The 14,899-nt window shown below is 37.2% G+C and overlaps 1 protein-coding gene and 1 long non-coding RNA gene across 10 annotated transcripts in view; both read right to left on the reverse strand.

The window, feature by feature from the left end:
- The window catches only part of dacha (dachshund a), a 154,418-nt gene that overhangs the window by 14,402 nt on the left and 125,117 nt on the right, over nucleotides 1–14,899 (reverse strand). For 3 of the 9 annotated variants that reach the window (XM_083565142.1, XM_083565138.1, XM_083565137.1), the window contains 4 exons: nucleotides 12,346–12,405; nucleotides 3,521–3,666; nucleotides 3,203–3,350; nucleotides 1,843–2,007 (listed from right to left, as the gene is read on the reverse strand). In XM_083565142.1, the coding sequence (XP_083421268.1) occupies nucleotides 1,843–2,007; nucleotides 3,203–3,350; nucleotides 3,521–3,666; nucleotides 12,346–12,405 (519 nt within the window). Of the gene's footprint in view, nucleotides 1–1,842; nucleotides 2,008–3,202; nucleotides 3,351–3,520; nucleotides 3,667–12,345; nucleotides 12,406–12,427; nucleotides 13,304–14,899 lie in introns of those variants that run through there. The other 6 variants (XM_083565140.1, XM_083565139.1, XM_083565144.1 and 3 more) reach the window with 4 other exon arrangements.
- On the reverse strand, nucleotides 4,737–5,505 carry LOC310739408. The gene is made up of 2 exons (XR_014537387.1): nucleotides 5,345–5,505; nucleotides 4,737–5,281 (listed from the first exon to the last, which is right to left on the reverse strand). It is a non-coding gene; the product is annotated as an uncharacterized lncRNA (long non-coding RNA).

Genomic DNA, 14,899 nt, shown 5'->3' on the forward strand with positions numbered 1-14,899 from the left:
TGCTGCTCTTATTTGCTGCTTTTAGATTTAGTGTTTGTTTGCACTGTTTTAATTGAATACATCACTATATAGGTAACTGCGCAACCTGATTCTCGAGTCACACCAGAACAGATCCAGTGCTTCACCATGTACTGACCTGTACTGTTAACTTGAGAAGCCCAACTAATTGATAGCATCATTAGTTGACAACGAATTTCATTTTTGATTATTATTAATTTTATCCATTAGTTGTTGGAGCCCTACTGTAACAGATTATTATAATGTATGTATTATAGAAGACCACAACCACACATAAATGTGAACCCATAGACAATCAAAAGAAGACTTCAACTGTGTTGTATATGTCAGCTGGCTTGAACTTTTTTTGATCGGACTCATGTACAATCTTTCTGATGCCCCAACTAAATTAAATCAGTCCCAGAAACTACATACACAAACCTGCACACACAAACACACACACACACACACACACACACACACACACACACACCCACACACAGACACACACACTCTCAACTGAACACTACTTGTTTAAGGTGATGCAGTGAAGTGCTGCTAAATCACCAAATATTTACAGTAACAGTATTTATTACTCTATAAACAATTTCTTTGCATTATCATTTTTTTTTTGTACTGGTAATTGCTGCGCTGTCAATTTGCTACTGTATTATTATTATACTGTATTGTTTGCACATCTTTTGTTTGTATGTAGTCCTGTGTATAGGTCTATATGTCCTGGTAAGTTTTGTGTTATCTAGTGTTAATTTAAGTTGTTTTATGTAGCACCTTGGTCCTAGAGGAACATTGTTTTGTTTCACTGTGTACTGTACCAACTGTAAATGGTTGAAATGACAATAAAAGCCACTTAATTTGACTTAAGTATGATGAGACTTCTTGTTGTCTGATGAGCTTTACCATTTTTCATGTTAAAAGATGCTAGTGAAAACTCCCATCACTAATTTTTACTTTCATTTACTGAAGAAGAATTGGCAACCTCCATGACATCAACTGCAAGTAGAAAATTTGCATAATCTTTGAATCCGATTCACAGAGATTGTTTTTAAACAGCTGACTAACCAGACCTTGAATATATGTGTAACTTTCCTAAAATAAATAATGATGTAATTTAAATGTATAAACTTTTAACAAATTAATATGCTGACAACATTTTTATGCAGTCATATAATACATATAATTTCTCATAAGTTCTGTCATTTATGTCAATCATTTATTTTGAACAGGGTGAAAGCAATATAGGCAGCCTTGGCTAACTAATGTCCATATTTTTTTTAACACAAAGACAGTAATGAACATATCAGGACAGCATGTTAGCATGTGCACCGTTCCTGACCTTAACCTTTCAGCATTACCATTAAATATGCTTAGTGCAGAGGTATAAATAAGCCTTATACGCTGTTATGTTGTTATGTCTAAGGTCTAAATATAATTGTTTGGAATCAAATCAGCTATTCATGTGTGTAACTCAAATGTAACCTACTTAAAGGTGGGACAATATCTAGATATTGATAGATAGATGGAAAGATTATCCCAAGAGGAAAATAACACATTAGGTACATACACCTAAAATACGTAATGTATGTAGGAAAAATGCCTCTACAGGAACTGCTGCAACAAGCGGCACAGCACTATATTCAGATCATTTTATCTGTATACAAACTATTTTTTCTGTGCCTTAACACATGTAGTATGCTCAGTCATCTTTAGATATATAAATATAATAGAGTCTTTCCTCTCTGACAAAAATCTGAATCAAATATTGTGCAAACATAATTTTCCAAAAGGTGTTTAAAAAAAGTTAGAGTAATTGATAAAGAGAGATACCAGTGAAAAGAAGCGCACCATTGAGACTCATGCAGAGGCTCTCAGGAGAGGTGGCTTGTTTGAGGGCCTGTTCCACCTGTTCTCTCCTCTTCGACTCAAAATCCAGAGCCTCCTGCAGCTTTCTCTTCACCTTCTTCTCCTTCTTCAGGCGCTTCTGGATGGTAGCTGAGGTGACAGTCAGAGAATGAGTAGTATAAAAGTGTGAAATAATCATGGAGATATGCTTTGCTGTTACATTTGCCACTTTTCATAATTTGCAAATTTACACCTGGAAATTTTCAAGAGCTCAATTATCACTAGAGACACAAGACTGTGAAACTCTCATTAACTTTCCGTCGTTGTTGGCACATCTTAAATGTAGCAGGCACATGAGACTGCATGTTCAGTTGTTTTAATTTAACTTATCATAATTAATTGATTTCAGAAAAAAATAAAAGCTGAGTTTCAAGTATTTGGTTAAAACCTGACTGGTCATTCAGCTTGGAACAGCTGCACCTAAAATAATGTTTGCACACACACACACACACACACACACACACACACACACACACACACACACACACACACACACACACACACACACACACACACACGCACACACACACACACACACACACACACACACACACACACACACACACACACACACACACACACACACACACACACACACACACACACACACACACACACACACACAATCTCTCTCCTCTGGCACTATCACTTCTTCCTCACACCTCTTTAATCTTTAATTTCCTGCACCATTAAGAGCTCTGTATGAATAATTTGCATAACAGCAACAGCCATGGCAGTGAAATTATTGAAGTGTTTGTACATATTGTTGAAGTTGTTATCCAGTCAGTTAATGGGCTTAATTGTCTTGCCGCAACTAGCAATTTCTTGCCGCAATTGGCAGCAGTCAAAATATCTGCGATAAATCCAACTGTTAGTAATATTCATTTAGCAGTATGCCATCGTTGTTTAGTCATTTCATAGTCTTTTTTCCTTTTCATTCATCTATTTTTCTGAGTATATAGATATAGATGTTGCATTTTGATTAATTTATTCATCATTACTGTAAACACAGAGAAGACAGTAATTGATGTTTAATTAACATTGAGATGTGCATTAACCAATTGATTATATTAAGTGTACACACTGTTAATTCCAACAGCTACTAACACTAAATTATTGATCAGTTTGACAATGACTACTAAATAACTAACTAGTAACTACTAACACAGACTGTTTGAATTCAAACATAAGACACATTGTGGATTTTTAGACATCTGTCCATTTGTTCCCCCTATTGAATCTGACAGAAAGTACATGCACAAAAGCATCTTTTGCCTGTATTTACCTCGACTGTGGAACTCAGAAGTTAGCTGCCTCTCCAGAGTCTCTCTCATTTCTCGTTCTCTGTACAGCTCCATCTTGAGCTCTTTCCTCTCCTGCTGTACCTGTTTTTCTTGCACACGTGCATTGTCCACTGCTACCTTTAGCAGGCCCTGCAATACACAAAACACATCTCTTTAATACACAGTAATGACTTTTAACATGCCATTTTCAACAATGTAAACAGGCAGAGATATGATATTACACACACACACACACACACACACACACACACACACACACACACACACACACACACAAGCCATTACATCAACCTCCGTACCTGAATGTTGGTCAGCAAAGTTTCAACAGAGGAGAGGCCCTCAGTGAAGAGGAATGGAGCAGGAAAGCCTGGCGGAAGAGTCTGAGCACCCAAAGGAAGTTTCTCAAAACCTGACTTCAGTAGGGGCAAGGCTATCTGAGCTTCATCTATAAGAAACACATAAATGTTGTTTTAAAAGTTATACACTTTTATATAAACATATTATATACCTGTACCCAAATTGAATGACATCACTGTAGAAATAAATATTTGTTTAGATTTAACTTTTTTTGTTGTTGTTTTTGTTATTTTATTCTATTTTAATTTCTAGTCCTGTTTTATTATGTAACGTACAATAACATTTAGAATGTGCATTTAATAAAGGTTTCAGCCTTCAGTATGTACAGTCTTAAATAATATTCACACCCACTTACAGTTGTGCTGTACAATCTTTAGAACATATATCAACTGAGGTCAGAATGTTTTAATTTTTAGGGTTAATATGTAAAAGCTCAGCAGTAGGAAAGATAAAACAGCAAAGCAGTGTATATTTTTAGAGGAACTGTGTGCCTATGTGTACAAACTTCAGCAGGGCAGTTCATCGTTTACTATAACACACTCTCCATATGCAATGCAGTATTTCCACCTCCCACCCTGTTAACCTTATCCCCAGTTGATCCATATGTTGGACAGACAGATAGCAGGCGCTGAAGTAAAGAAAGCAGGTAATGGAGATAGAGGAGTCATGATTCACTTGGGCTAATCTGTCTGGAGTCTGTGCACCATCTTGGTAAGACAAATAGGACAGGAAGGGTGGGAATTGTGATGGCAGTGTATCATGGGTCACATTGATTTCTGTGCCAGATAACCCTGCTCTTCATTTGGCCCATTGTTCATCCCCCCACCTGTCCCTATAGCAATACATTTTCCCATTCTTTCTCTACAGTAAAAAGGAATTAAAGTGGAAACAGAAAAGAAGAAGAAAAAGAAAATAGGGGAAAAAATCTTCCTCCTTCTCCCCTAACGCTTTGACTTTGTGTGATTGAGTTTTTGCTGTGGCATTAAAGTGGTGTGCAGCAGATCAAGGTCATGTGGAGAGATTGTGAATCAGAGGGAGACTGAGAGAGTAGGACAGGATTTAAAGGAGAAGAGGGAGAGAGACTGATTGAGAAAAGGGGTGAAAGCGACATTGAAAACCCAAAGGTATGAGATGAACTGCAAGATCACACAGTGAAACTCCAAGTCAAGTCTTTTTATTCTCTTTCCAACCAAATACAGTACAGTACACTGTGAAAGATGCAATGTTTTCCCAAGACCAAGGTGCTACATTAAACAACATAAATATACACAAGATAATTCAGAAACACTAAAACACACAACAAAACTAAATGGACAATAAATAAAGTGAACAGTGAAACATTTTGTGCAAACAACAGAACACAGTGAGACAGTGAACAGATTGACACTGCAGCACCAACTAGTACAATAGACGTGTAACAGTGCAAATAAACCATCATTAATCCATAATGTTTATGAAGATTACAATTAAAGTTGCATGCAGTTGTATGTATCTTTATCTGATGTTCAACAGTGTATTCTAATCCTAGTAAATAGTAGTCTAGTAATGTCAGTATTAATAATTGGGTTACATGTCATCATATAACCCACCATATTCTTCTATTATGCAATTTGTTGTTCTCTTTAACCCTAACTTACACTGATTCCCCAGCCTTTGTTGTACTACAAATCCCAAGTCTGGGTTAGCAAAAATGCTGGTATTCTCTTAAAAGCCCTAACCTCCTGCTGGCCTCTTGCACACCTATTTGCATTTCCTATTTAAATGACAGATTTATCTTGCTTTAGCAGTCTTCAATTAACACTTTAATTAATTTTATTCTATACCAAATATTGCAGGAAGTGTCCAAGCCATAAACCTAGCATGCAAAAAAAATCTAAATTGTGTGTGTGTGTGTGTGTGTGTGTGTGTGTGTGTGTGTGTGTGCGCATGCACACGTATGTATGTATGTATGTATGTATGTATGTATGTATGTATGTATGTATGTATGTAGTGTGAGCGAGAGAGAACTCCTTATTATAAAATGTCTAAGTCTGCATAAGTTTTGAATTTGTGCATTTAGTTCTTAGAGTTGCTATTTCACTTAGATGTGACACTTAAAAGCAGGTGTTTTTATTGTCTTTTAGTGTGCTTTTGTATGCTTTTTAACCATAGACAAAACACTCCAAGCCAAGAATACAAAGCTTGTAAACATATAAATAAATCAAACAACAAAACAACAAATAGCGCTTAAACCCACCATATATACTACATTAATTTTTCAATGGTCAAGCCCTTTCATTTGCCCCACTCCTAAAAATAAACACATACAGTTTTTATTTTACTCTCAACAAAAGCAGTGCTTCGGTCATTCACTCACATTTTGTTTATATTTTTAAACATACAAGCAATCTGAACATTAGATTTTTAGCACAAATTTTGTTAGTATTTGTATAGAGTTTCTATGTCTGTATAGAAAGCAGCATAAGTAAAAAGGAAGTGTGACACATTTTCCAGAAGAGCTGTGGTTGGTTCTGCAAAATGCTAAAACTTATCAGCTAATTTCCTTATAAAACTGCACATTTGGCCTAACACTATATTGACTATATTGACTATATTGACCAGATATTGACTTTCTATTATTTATTATTCTTTTCTGCTATTTATTAAAGAAAACATCCACAAAACATGCTTTAATTATTTTAAAGACATTTTTGTCCATTTTTTTTGTGCACATTACCTGCATATAATAAACGTTTAAATGTTATGTATTGACCATTTTAATTACATGGATGATTTAAAACAGCTGTGTGACTAATGCAGTTTTGTAGTTTGGGTTGTATTTGACAATTTCAAGATGACTGAGGATACAGTAAGTTTGCTTACTTTATCACTTTTCTTTATCTCTCAGAAAATTCTGTTCTTTAGGAAAACACTTGACATGATGTCAGCCTTTTCAGAGAAAGTGGATCTTTCCTGGGTTCCATATGGAGAAACATATGCTGCAAAGCACCAGAGACTACAAAAGCTATCAGTACTCTGAACTGATACTATATGTTTTTATTGCCCTTAGTCTATTTGGTATTTTTTTTATTTTATACATGTGTTTAGAGGACATCTCCTGAATATTTAAAGGGCTCTTATTAGGGAATAATGAAGTGCAGTGTTTTTGTCAGGTGTGCAACCACACACACATTTGTTTACATAGTGATTTACATATCCAGATCAAGGCACTCTAGTAATTATCCTAATTGCCAAAATAAATATTAAAACATGCGGCTGATTATTTGAGTTCATGATGTGAGGCCCATAAACTGCCATGCATTAATTGCCATGTCAAATTAAAACTAAGACAAGAACATTACATTCACTAAGCTTTGATTAGCCCATTTTGTTCAAAAATAGTGCTCAGATTTTGCCTATGCACAAGAAGATGCCTATGCACAGAAGGTGTCCTGCTGAACTATGACTCATATGTTAAATTCTTAATCTCCATCTTCAAATAATCACTCAGGCTCAAATCCCCAAAAATGAGGACTTTAAGTCCCATGAGTACCAAATCCATTAAAAGCTGTGCATTTCCCTCCCGAAAGTAAAAGAAACACATAAACGTTGGGAAGCACTAAATGAGTTAAATTATACTAAAATAGCTCAATGTTCATCATGTAAATCTCAGCCTCTTACCCTGGCCTATAGAAAAAAAAAGAGATGAAAGCATAGCAATAAAAAGTGCAACAAAATGTGTCTGGGAAAGGAGCAAAGGGGAGGTTAGTGTTTATTATATTTTATCTGCTCTGGTCTGGCCACAGACTAAATTGCCTCGGAGACAAGGCCTCGGAGACAAGATCCACAGTATGCAGGACATGTTATAAAAATGCAACCAAATTGATCATTGCACCCATAGGGAAGAGAATGGACATTATGTAGATGGCCACTAGACCAACTACATACACAAATTTTGCTGTAAACCAAAGTCAGCAGGAATGTCTGTAAAAGTGAGTCACATCTTTGAAAGTTTAGACACAAGGATGTATTAATTCAAGACTTAAGATTTTTACGCAGGTTAGAAATTATCAGCACAAAATCTTGTGAAAACATTGGTAAGCTATGGCCAGGGGAAATCCAGGTAGAATAAAACTTTAGTTTCTATCTGAAAAAGTAATCTGAATAAATTTCTCATCAGAAAAGTTATGATATGCTAAATATTATGGCTAGTGCACACAAAAGAAATAAACATACAATGTTTTATGGATTTTTTATTTGAAATTAAAATAAAATAAAAAAGATAATGATTTATCTTAATATCCCCTCCAAACCATACAGCTATGCAATAAATATTTTAGAGGCTCCTTCTTAAAAGACAAGCTACAGGCTCATAGCTACTTTTTATATTTTTTAGGTGCTGGACAATGTTCAACATACACAGTGAAACATTAACATTTTATATTTTACATTAATATGCTTGACCATCCTTGCTAAATTAATGTTTTAGTGAAACAAGACTAGCACATTATAAACTGAAAAAGTACCTAAACTTGCATAAAGTTACAAGTTTTCATAAGGAACAGTGACTGATAAGCTCTGAAGCTAAAATGGGACATGCAAGAAAGTGTTACTTAAATGAAAAAAATATGCCCATAAATAAATTAATAGGTAAACAAACAGAACAAGAACTTGGCCACTTGCAACTCCAATCACTAATAATTACTATGCAAAGATGAAAATAAGGCCTAATGAGTGTTCCCCTATGCCAATTAGGCTTAGAGTGTGTATTCAGAATATTCAATGAGAGGTATACTGGCTCAACACTGTTCAGTTTTTTAACCTGTGCACAGCAGGACTGAAAAGAATAATTCGTGTAACTAAAGCGACAAAAGGATTCAGTAAAACTGTGGAAAACATGGCAGGTTCCATGATATTGCTATTGGAATGTTGCTTACTTAGTGAATACAGGTCAAGGGGTTTAGTCTAAAGCTGTGTTCAGATCGGGCATCACTTTGAGGGTGATAGTAATGAAGTGAAGTGTTCAGCCATGCTGTGGATACATGGAAACATTATATTATGCATACCATTCACATACTATAGTCTTTACTCATCTGCATGCTCCTTGTTCACAACCTGTATGAGTTTGTCAGTGAATGTTTCAACTCACTATGAGTTGCTATGATCAAATTCACTAAAGTTGTTTGTGAAGGATGGATTTTGTAAATGCACCCCACTTTTTATTTACTTTTTGTGTGTGATATTTAAAAGCACATGAAAATAATTAGCTTGGCAAAAGTTGCACAAAATGCAAGCCTTTATCAACCAATCTAAGCATCTAACAATTTAATAAAATGTCTCCAAAAGTCTACGTCTTAGTAGTATTTAACTTATGACTGGCTACAGTTTGGTTTACTCTCATGTACTATTAATAAGAAAATCTATATCCCAACAAGCAGAACAGAATAGCACCTGTCTTTATTTCACACACACACACACGCACGCACGCACGCACGCACGCACGCACGCACGCACGCACGCACGCACACACACACACACACACACACACACACGCACTCATTTATCACTCATTTATGTAGGGTGACTTTCAGCTGCACCAACCTTGCCTTAAATTGCCAACTGTAACAGTAACTTCTCCCTTCACAGCATTGATTTTTCTCATTGGTCACCTTTTTCTAGGAGGAAAACCCTTTAAACCCTTGCAGCCGAAGCTCTCTCCCTGAGGCCTAGTGCACCCAGCTACAGTTTAATTACACCACCCTAAATATGCTTACAACAGCAATCAAGCTAATGATCACACGGTTCTTCAAACACTTTTTTTTTGCAAACAATCTGAGGGAAATACCATCAAATAAACATAGAATATAATAAGGGAAAATATGAGGTTCATAAAAACAAGGAACACAGGGCTATTCACAGCAACATGTACCTTGACTTCAAGCCAAAAAATAGGCAAAATTCTATCAGTTCTGAATCAGAGCCTGAAGGGCTAGATCCAGAATTAAAGAATGAGGTAAAGCATTTGGATTTTTTTAGCCCTCATAGGGCTAGGGGTTTATTCTAAAATGTGCACTTGTTTTGATTGATGATGATTTACCGGTTCGCTTATCTCAAGGGCAAAACAATGGCGCAAATTTCTATCAGAAATCATTACAGGCCATTTCAAATAATTTCCGTGTGGCTAATTTCATAATGGTAGAAGGGAAACATTGATTGTAACCAGATGCCACATATTATCTTGCTCTGTGGAAAAGTGGACAGGCAAATATGGAGTGGGCAGAATAACACATTATAGTCTCACTCTTTCCTCCCGAAGTACTTCTATGACCCCTGCACACCACATCAAATTAAGCCATATACATTAGCAAACAAACTGAACCAGAAGCACTTGACTTTTTTCCAAACTGGAAAATATGATGCCCACATTTCTTCCAATGGTAAGCTAAAACACTAATAATACAGCAGTGTGTACAATAGTTTACTATAGTGTGGTCACACAAGGCCTAGTCATATTTATTCTTTATTTTCTAAAAGTATGTGAGAACTTTTAGTGCTACTGTTTACATTAAACTACACAATATGGCACTTCCTGAATAATTTAGTCACTGCAGATGTCCATTTGACTGCTCCATGCCTAAGTGGCATGTTTTTTCATAAGAAAGCAAATAAAAAAAATGCTATGTAGAAGAAAAGTATTCACATGGAACGTTTTCCTTTTATAGTCTTGACTCATGTTTAAAAAGCTGTAGGCACTGATTTACTGCCTAAAAAGAAGTGTAGTGCTTTAGGAACAAGAACAGGAACATTAGTTCACTCTAGCAGATATATGTAAAAACACAAGTCTTCAGTCTAGCAAGTATACAGTAAAATATTTACAGTATAACAAGAATATAACATTAATTGATTTATCAAAAAGAAAAATTTTATATCAAAGATGCATAATTCTACTCATGGGGATCCAGCATCCAACAGAAAGGAATGATTTTCTGGCTTAAAGACCCCTGATTCTAATGACCTATTAATGCCTTGGTTAAGTAGTAGGTGTGTTAAAGCAGGAAACTGAGCACTGTCACAGCAATTTAATTGGGATACTGCAAGATCATTTACAAACATATGTTAAAAATATATACTGGTTCTAGTACTGTAAAATATATTTTCTTAAGTTTTCTGATTGTTATTCTGCTCGTGCACCAGTGTCATTTCCTGAAGCTTTTTACTGTTATTTTTGCTCAAAGTAAAGGTTTTAACATTTTAATGGGCTTGCTTTTGCTTTCAGAGAATGATATATGAAATGTTTTTCTATTTTGTAAGTTTGAAATAAGCCTATATTGTGTATCACTTTTCTTTAGCATTTGAGTTATTCTTATTTGCTAGTGACACTGGACAGTTAATTGCTTGGCTGGGTTCAGCTATGGAACCTAGCAGAACTCCTAAAAAAACAGTGGTTTTTCTAATAAAAAAAAAAAAACCCAAAACAAATATATAATTAAGTAATTATGAATTAATATTTATTAATAATGGTTAAAAAAAATGCATTGAGGACAATAGCAGGCATCCTCCTTTTTTTTTTTTTTTTTTTTTTTTTTTTGCATTTTTAGAAGTGTCATTTTTAGCAGTGTGGCATTTTTAGTAGTGTGCCACACCTGAAGCTGAATTGTGTTGGTCTACAAGTTTAATTGAAGCCTATATGGTTTTATAATCATACACAGCCACGCTGGTGTATAAGCATAACATCTCCCAATCATTTCTAACTGGTTATATACGAGGCAGAATAATTAGATTAGCCCACCCTCTGCCTGTCACACAAAAAAGAGAGTAAGGAAAGTGGAGAAACCTTGCTTGAAGCGAGTATAGCTACCATTAGAGCTTGACCTGTAGTGTGGGAGAGAGGAAGAAAGAGAGAGAGAGAGAGAGAGAGAGAGAGAGAGAGAGAGAGAGAGAGAGAGAGAGAGAGAATGTGTGTGTGTGTGTGTGTGTGTGTGTGTGTGTGTGTGTGTGTGTGTGTGTGTGTGCATGCTTAAATGTTAGGGAGGAAGTAGGGGAAAATAAGTGATTTATGGAGAGGTGGAAAGGGGTTCACATGCCAGAGTCCTGCTGAAACTAGGTGCTCCTGGCCTCGGGCTTGGTAATTTATCACCATGCACCACCAAATCACTTTGTTTATCATCACCAACACATGCACACACACACACACACACACACACACACACACACACACACACACACACACACATGCACATGCATACCCCCACACACAAACACAGAAGGTAACTAGTATTTAAAATTCACTGGCCTTTGTAAAGATGCCATGTATGTAATGGCTTTTTCATGTTAAATGATTACTTTCACAGAGAGAAATGTGTCAATGTGTGCTAGAGGTGCAGTGTGTGTGTGTGTGTGTGTGTGTGTGTGTGTGTGTGTGTGTGTGTGTGTGTGTGTGTGTAGAGTATTTGTGGTGTGTAATGATCACCGAGTAATTGTTTGTTTGCAAACACCTTTAAGAAGGTATGAATGATTGTGCACCTGGACATTAGAATGATTTGTGTGCATGTGATTTCACATGACATGACAGCTTAATCGGATGAATTAGCGGTGTGTCTTTTATTTCATTTCTTATTTCATTTCTTCCCATCCTGTCAGTAAAGCTCTGTTGTAGCATTGTACTCTCTAGTAAACACCAACAAGGTGTGTTTTTTGCGTGTGTGTGCATGTTTTTAGGACAGATTAGTTTCCAGACTCAATAATAAAATATGCTCTCAGACCAGGCACTGAATCTCTTTAAGAGTACCTGGGGGCATATTTTCTCCATCTCCTCCCAGTTCTGCAACTCTGAGGTGGAGACTGCCATCTGTTACACACCCACACACACACACACACACACACACACACACACACACACACACACACACACACACACACACACAAATATATATAGTATCTCACAAAACGATCACATTTCAGCATACAATGTAGTATACATTACTTGAGGGACAATGATATAGAAATTTTACGTGGATGTATTTTGGAGTAGTCAATGTGCAGCTTGTAAAGCAGAATAGATTTAGTGTCCTCTGAAATTAACTCATTTAGTGTGAGCACTACTGTTATCTAGCACTGCCTTAATCCTCTTGGGCATGGAATTCACCAGAGCTGCAAAGGTTGTTGCTGGGATCCTCTTCCAATCCTCCATAATGACATCACTGAGCTGCTGGATGTTAGACACATTGTGTCTGACAGTATGTTTAGGGTCGTTAATATTTTGTAAAACAGAAAAGAAGGGCAGTATGTTCAGCTTCAGAATATCACAGTACATGTTGGCGTCTATGTTTCCCTCAATGAACCACAGCTCCCCATTACCAACAGCACTCATGCAGCCCCAGATCATGATGATACCACCACCATGCTTGACTGTAGGCAAGACACAATTTTCTTGGTACTCCTTACCAGGGTATCGCCACACATGCTAGACAGCATATGAGCCAAACAAATTTATCTTCATGTCATCAGACCACAGTACATTCCAGTAATTCATGCTCTTGGACAGGTTGTCTTCAGCAAGCTGTTTGCAAGTTTTTTCTAAACTGGCTCCCGAAGAGGCTTCCTTCTGGAATGACAGCATGCAAACTGACTTGTTGCAGTGTGTGACATATGGTCTGAGCACTGACAAGTGGACCTTCCGCTTCTGCAACCTCTAAAGCAATGCTTGCAGCACTCATGTGTCTGTTTTTTGAAGCCAGCTTCTGTACCTGCACACAGCACGAGGACTCAACTTCTTTGATTGACCCTTGCGAGGCCTGTTCTGAGTGGCCTGTCCTGAGTAGAACATATACATTGAGGAAAATAAGTATTTGAACACCCTGCTATTTTGCAAGTTCTCCCACTTAGAAATCATGGAGGGGTCTGAAATTGTCATCCTAGGTGCATGTCCACTGTGAGAGACATAATCTAAAAAAAATAAAATCCAGAAATCACAATGCATGATTTTTAAACTATTTATTTGTATGATACAGCTGCAAAGAAGTATTTGAACACCTGAGAAAGTCAATGTTAATATTTGGTACAGTAGCCTTTGTTTGCAATTACAGAGGTCAAACGTTTCCTGTAGTTTTTCACCAGGTTTGCACACACTGCAGGAGGGATTTTGGCCCACTCTTCCACACAGATCTTCTCTAGATCAGTCAGGTTTCTGGCCTATCGCTGAGAAACACAGAGTTTGAGCTCCCTCCAAAGATTCTCTATTGGGTTTAGGTCTGGAGACTGGTTAGGCCATGCCAGAACCTTGATATGCTTCTTACAGAGCCACTCCTTGGTTATCCTGGCTGTGTGCTTCGGGTCATTGTCATGTTGGAAGACCCAGTCTCGACCCATCTTCAATGCTCTAACTGAGGGAAGGAGGTTGTTCCCCAAATCTCGCAATACATGGCCCCGGTCATCCTCTCCTTAATACAGTGCAGTCGCCCTGTCCTATGTGCAGAAAAATACCCCAAAAGCATGATGCTTCCACCCCCATGCTTCACAGTAGGGATAGTGTCCTTGGGATGGTACTCATCATTCTTCTTCCTCCAAACACGTTTAGTGGAATTATGACCCAAAAGTACTATTTTGGTCTCATCTGACCACATGACTTTCTCCCATGACTCCTCTGGATGATCCAAATGGTCATTGGCAAACTTAAGAGGTGCCTGGACATGTGCTGGTTTAAGCAGGGGAACCTTCCGCGCTATGCATGATTTCAAACCATGACGTCTTAGTGTATTACCAACAGTAACCTTGGAAACGGTGGTCCCAGCTCTTTTCAGGTCATTGACCAGCTCCTCCCGTGTAGTTTTGAGCTGATTTCTCACCTTACTTAGGATCATTGAGACCCCACGAGGTGAGATCTTGCATGGAGCCCCAGTCCGAGGGAGATTGACAGTCATGTTTAGCTTCTTCCATTTTCTAATGATTGCTCCAACAGTGGACCTTTTTTCACCAAGCTGTTTGGCAATTTCCCCGTAGCCCTTTCCAGCCTTGTGGAGGTGTACAATTTTGTCTCTAGTGTCTTTGGACAGCTCTTTGGTCTTTGCCTTGTTAGTAGTTGGATTCTTACTGATTGTATGGGGTGGACAGGTGTCTTTATGCAGCTAACGACCTCAAACAGGTGCATCTAATTTAGGATAATAAATGTAGTGGAGGTGGACATTTTAAAAGCAGACTAACAGGTCTTTGAGGGTCAGAATTCTAGCTGATAGACAGGTGTTCAAATACTTATTTGCAGCTGTATCATACAAATAAATAGTTTAAAAATCATACATTGTGATTTCTGGTTTTTTTTTTTTTTTTAGATTATGTCTCTCACAGTG

This window comes from Silurus aristotelis, assembly GCF_946808225.1.
Source record: "Silurus aristotelis genome assembly, chromosome: 16".
NCBI lineage: Eukaryota > Metazoa > Chordata > Actinopteri > Siluriformes > Siluridae > Silurus > Silurus aristotelis.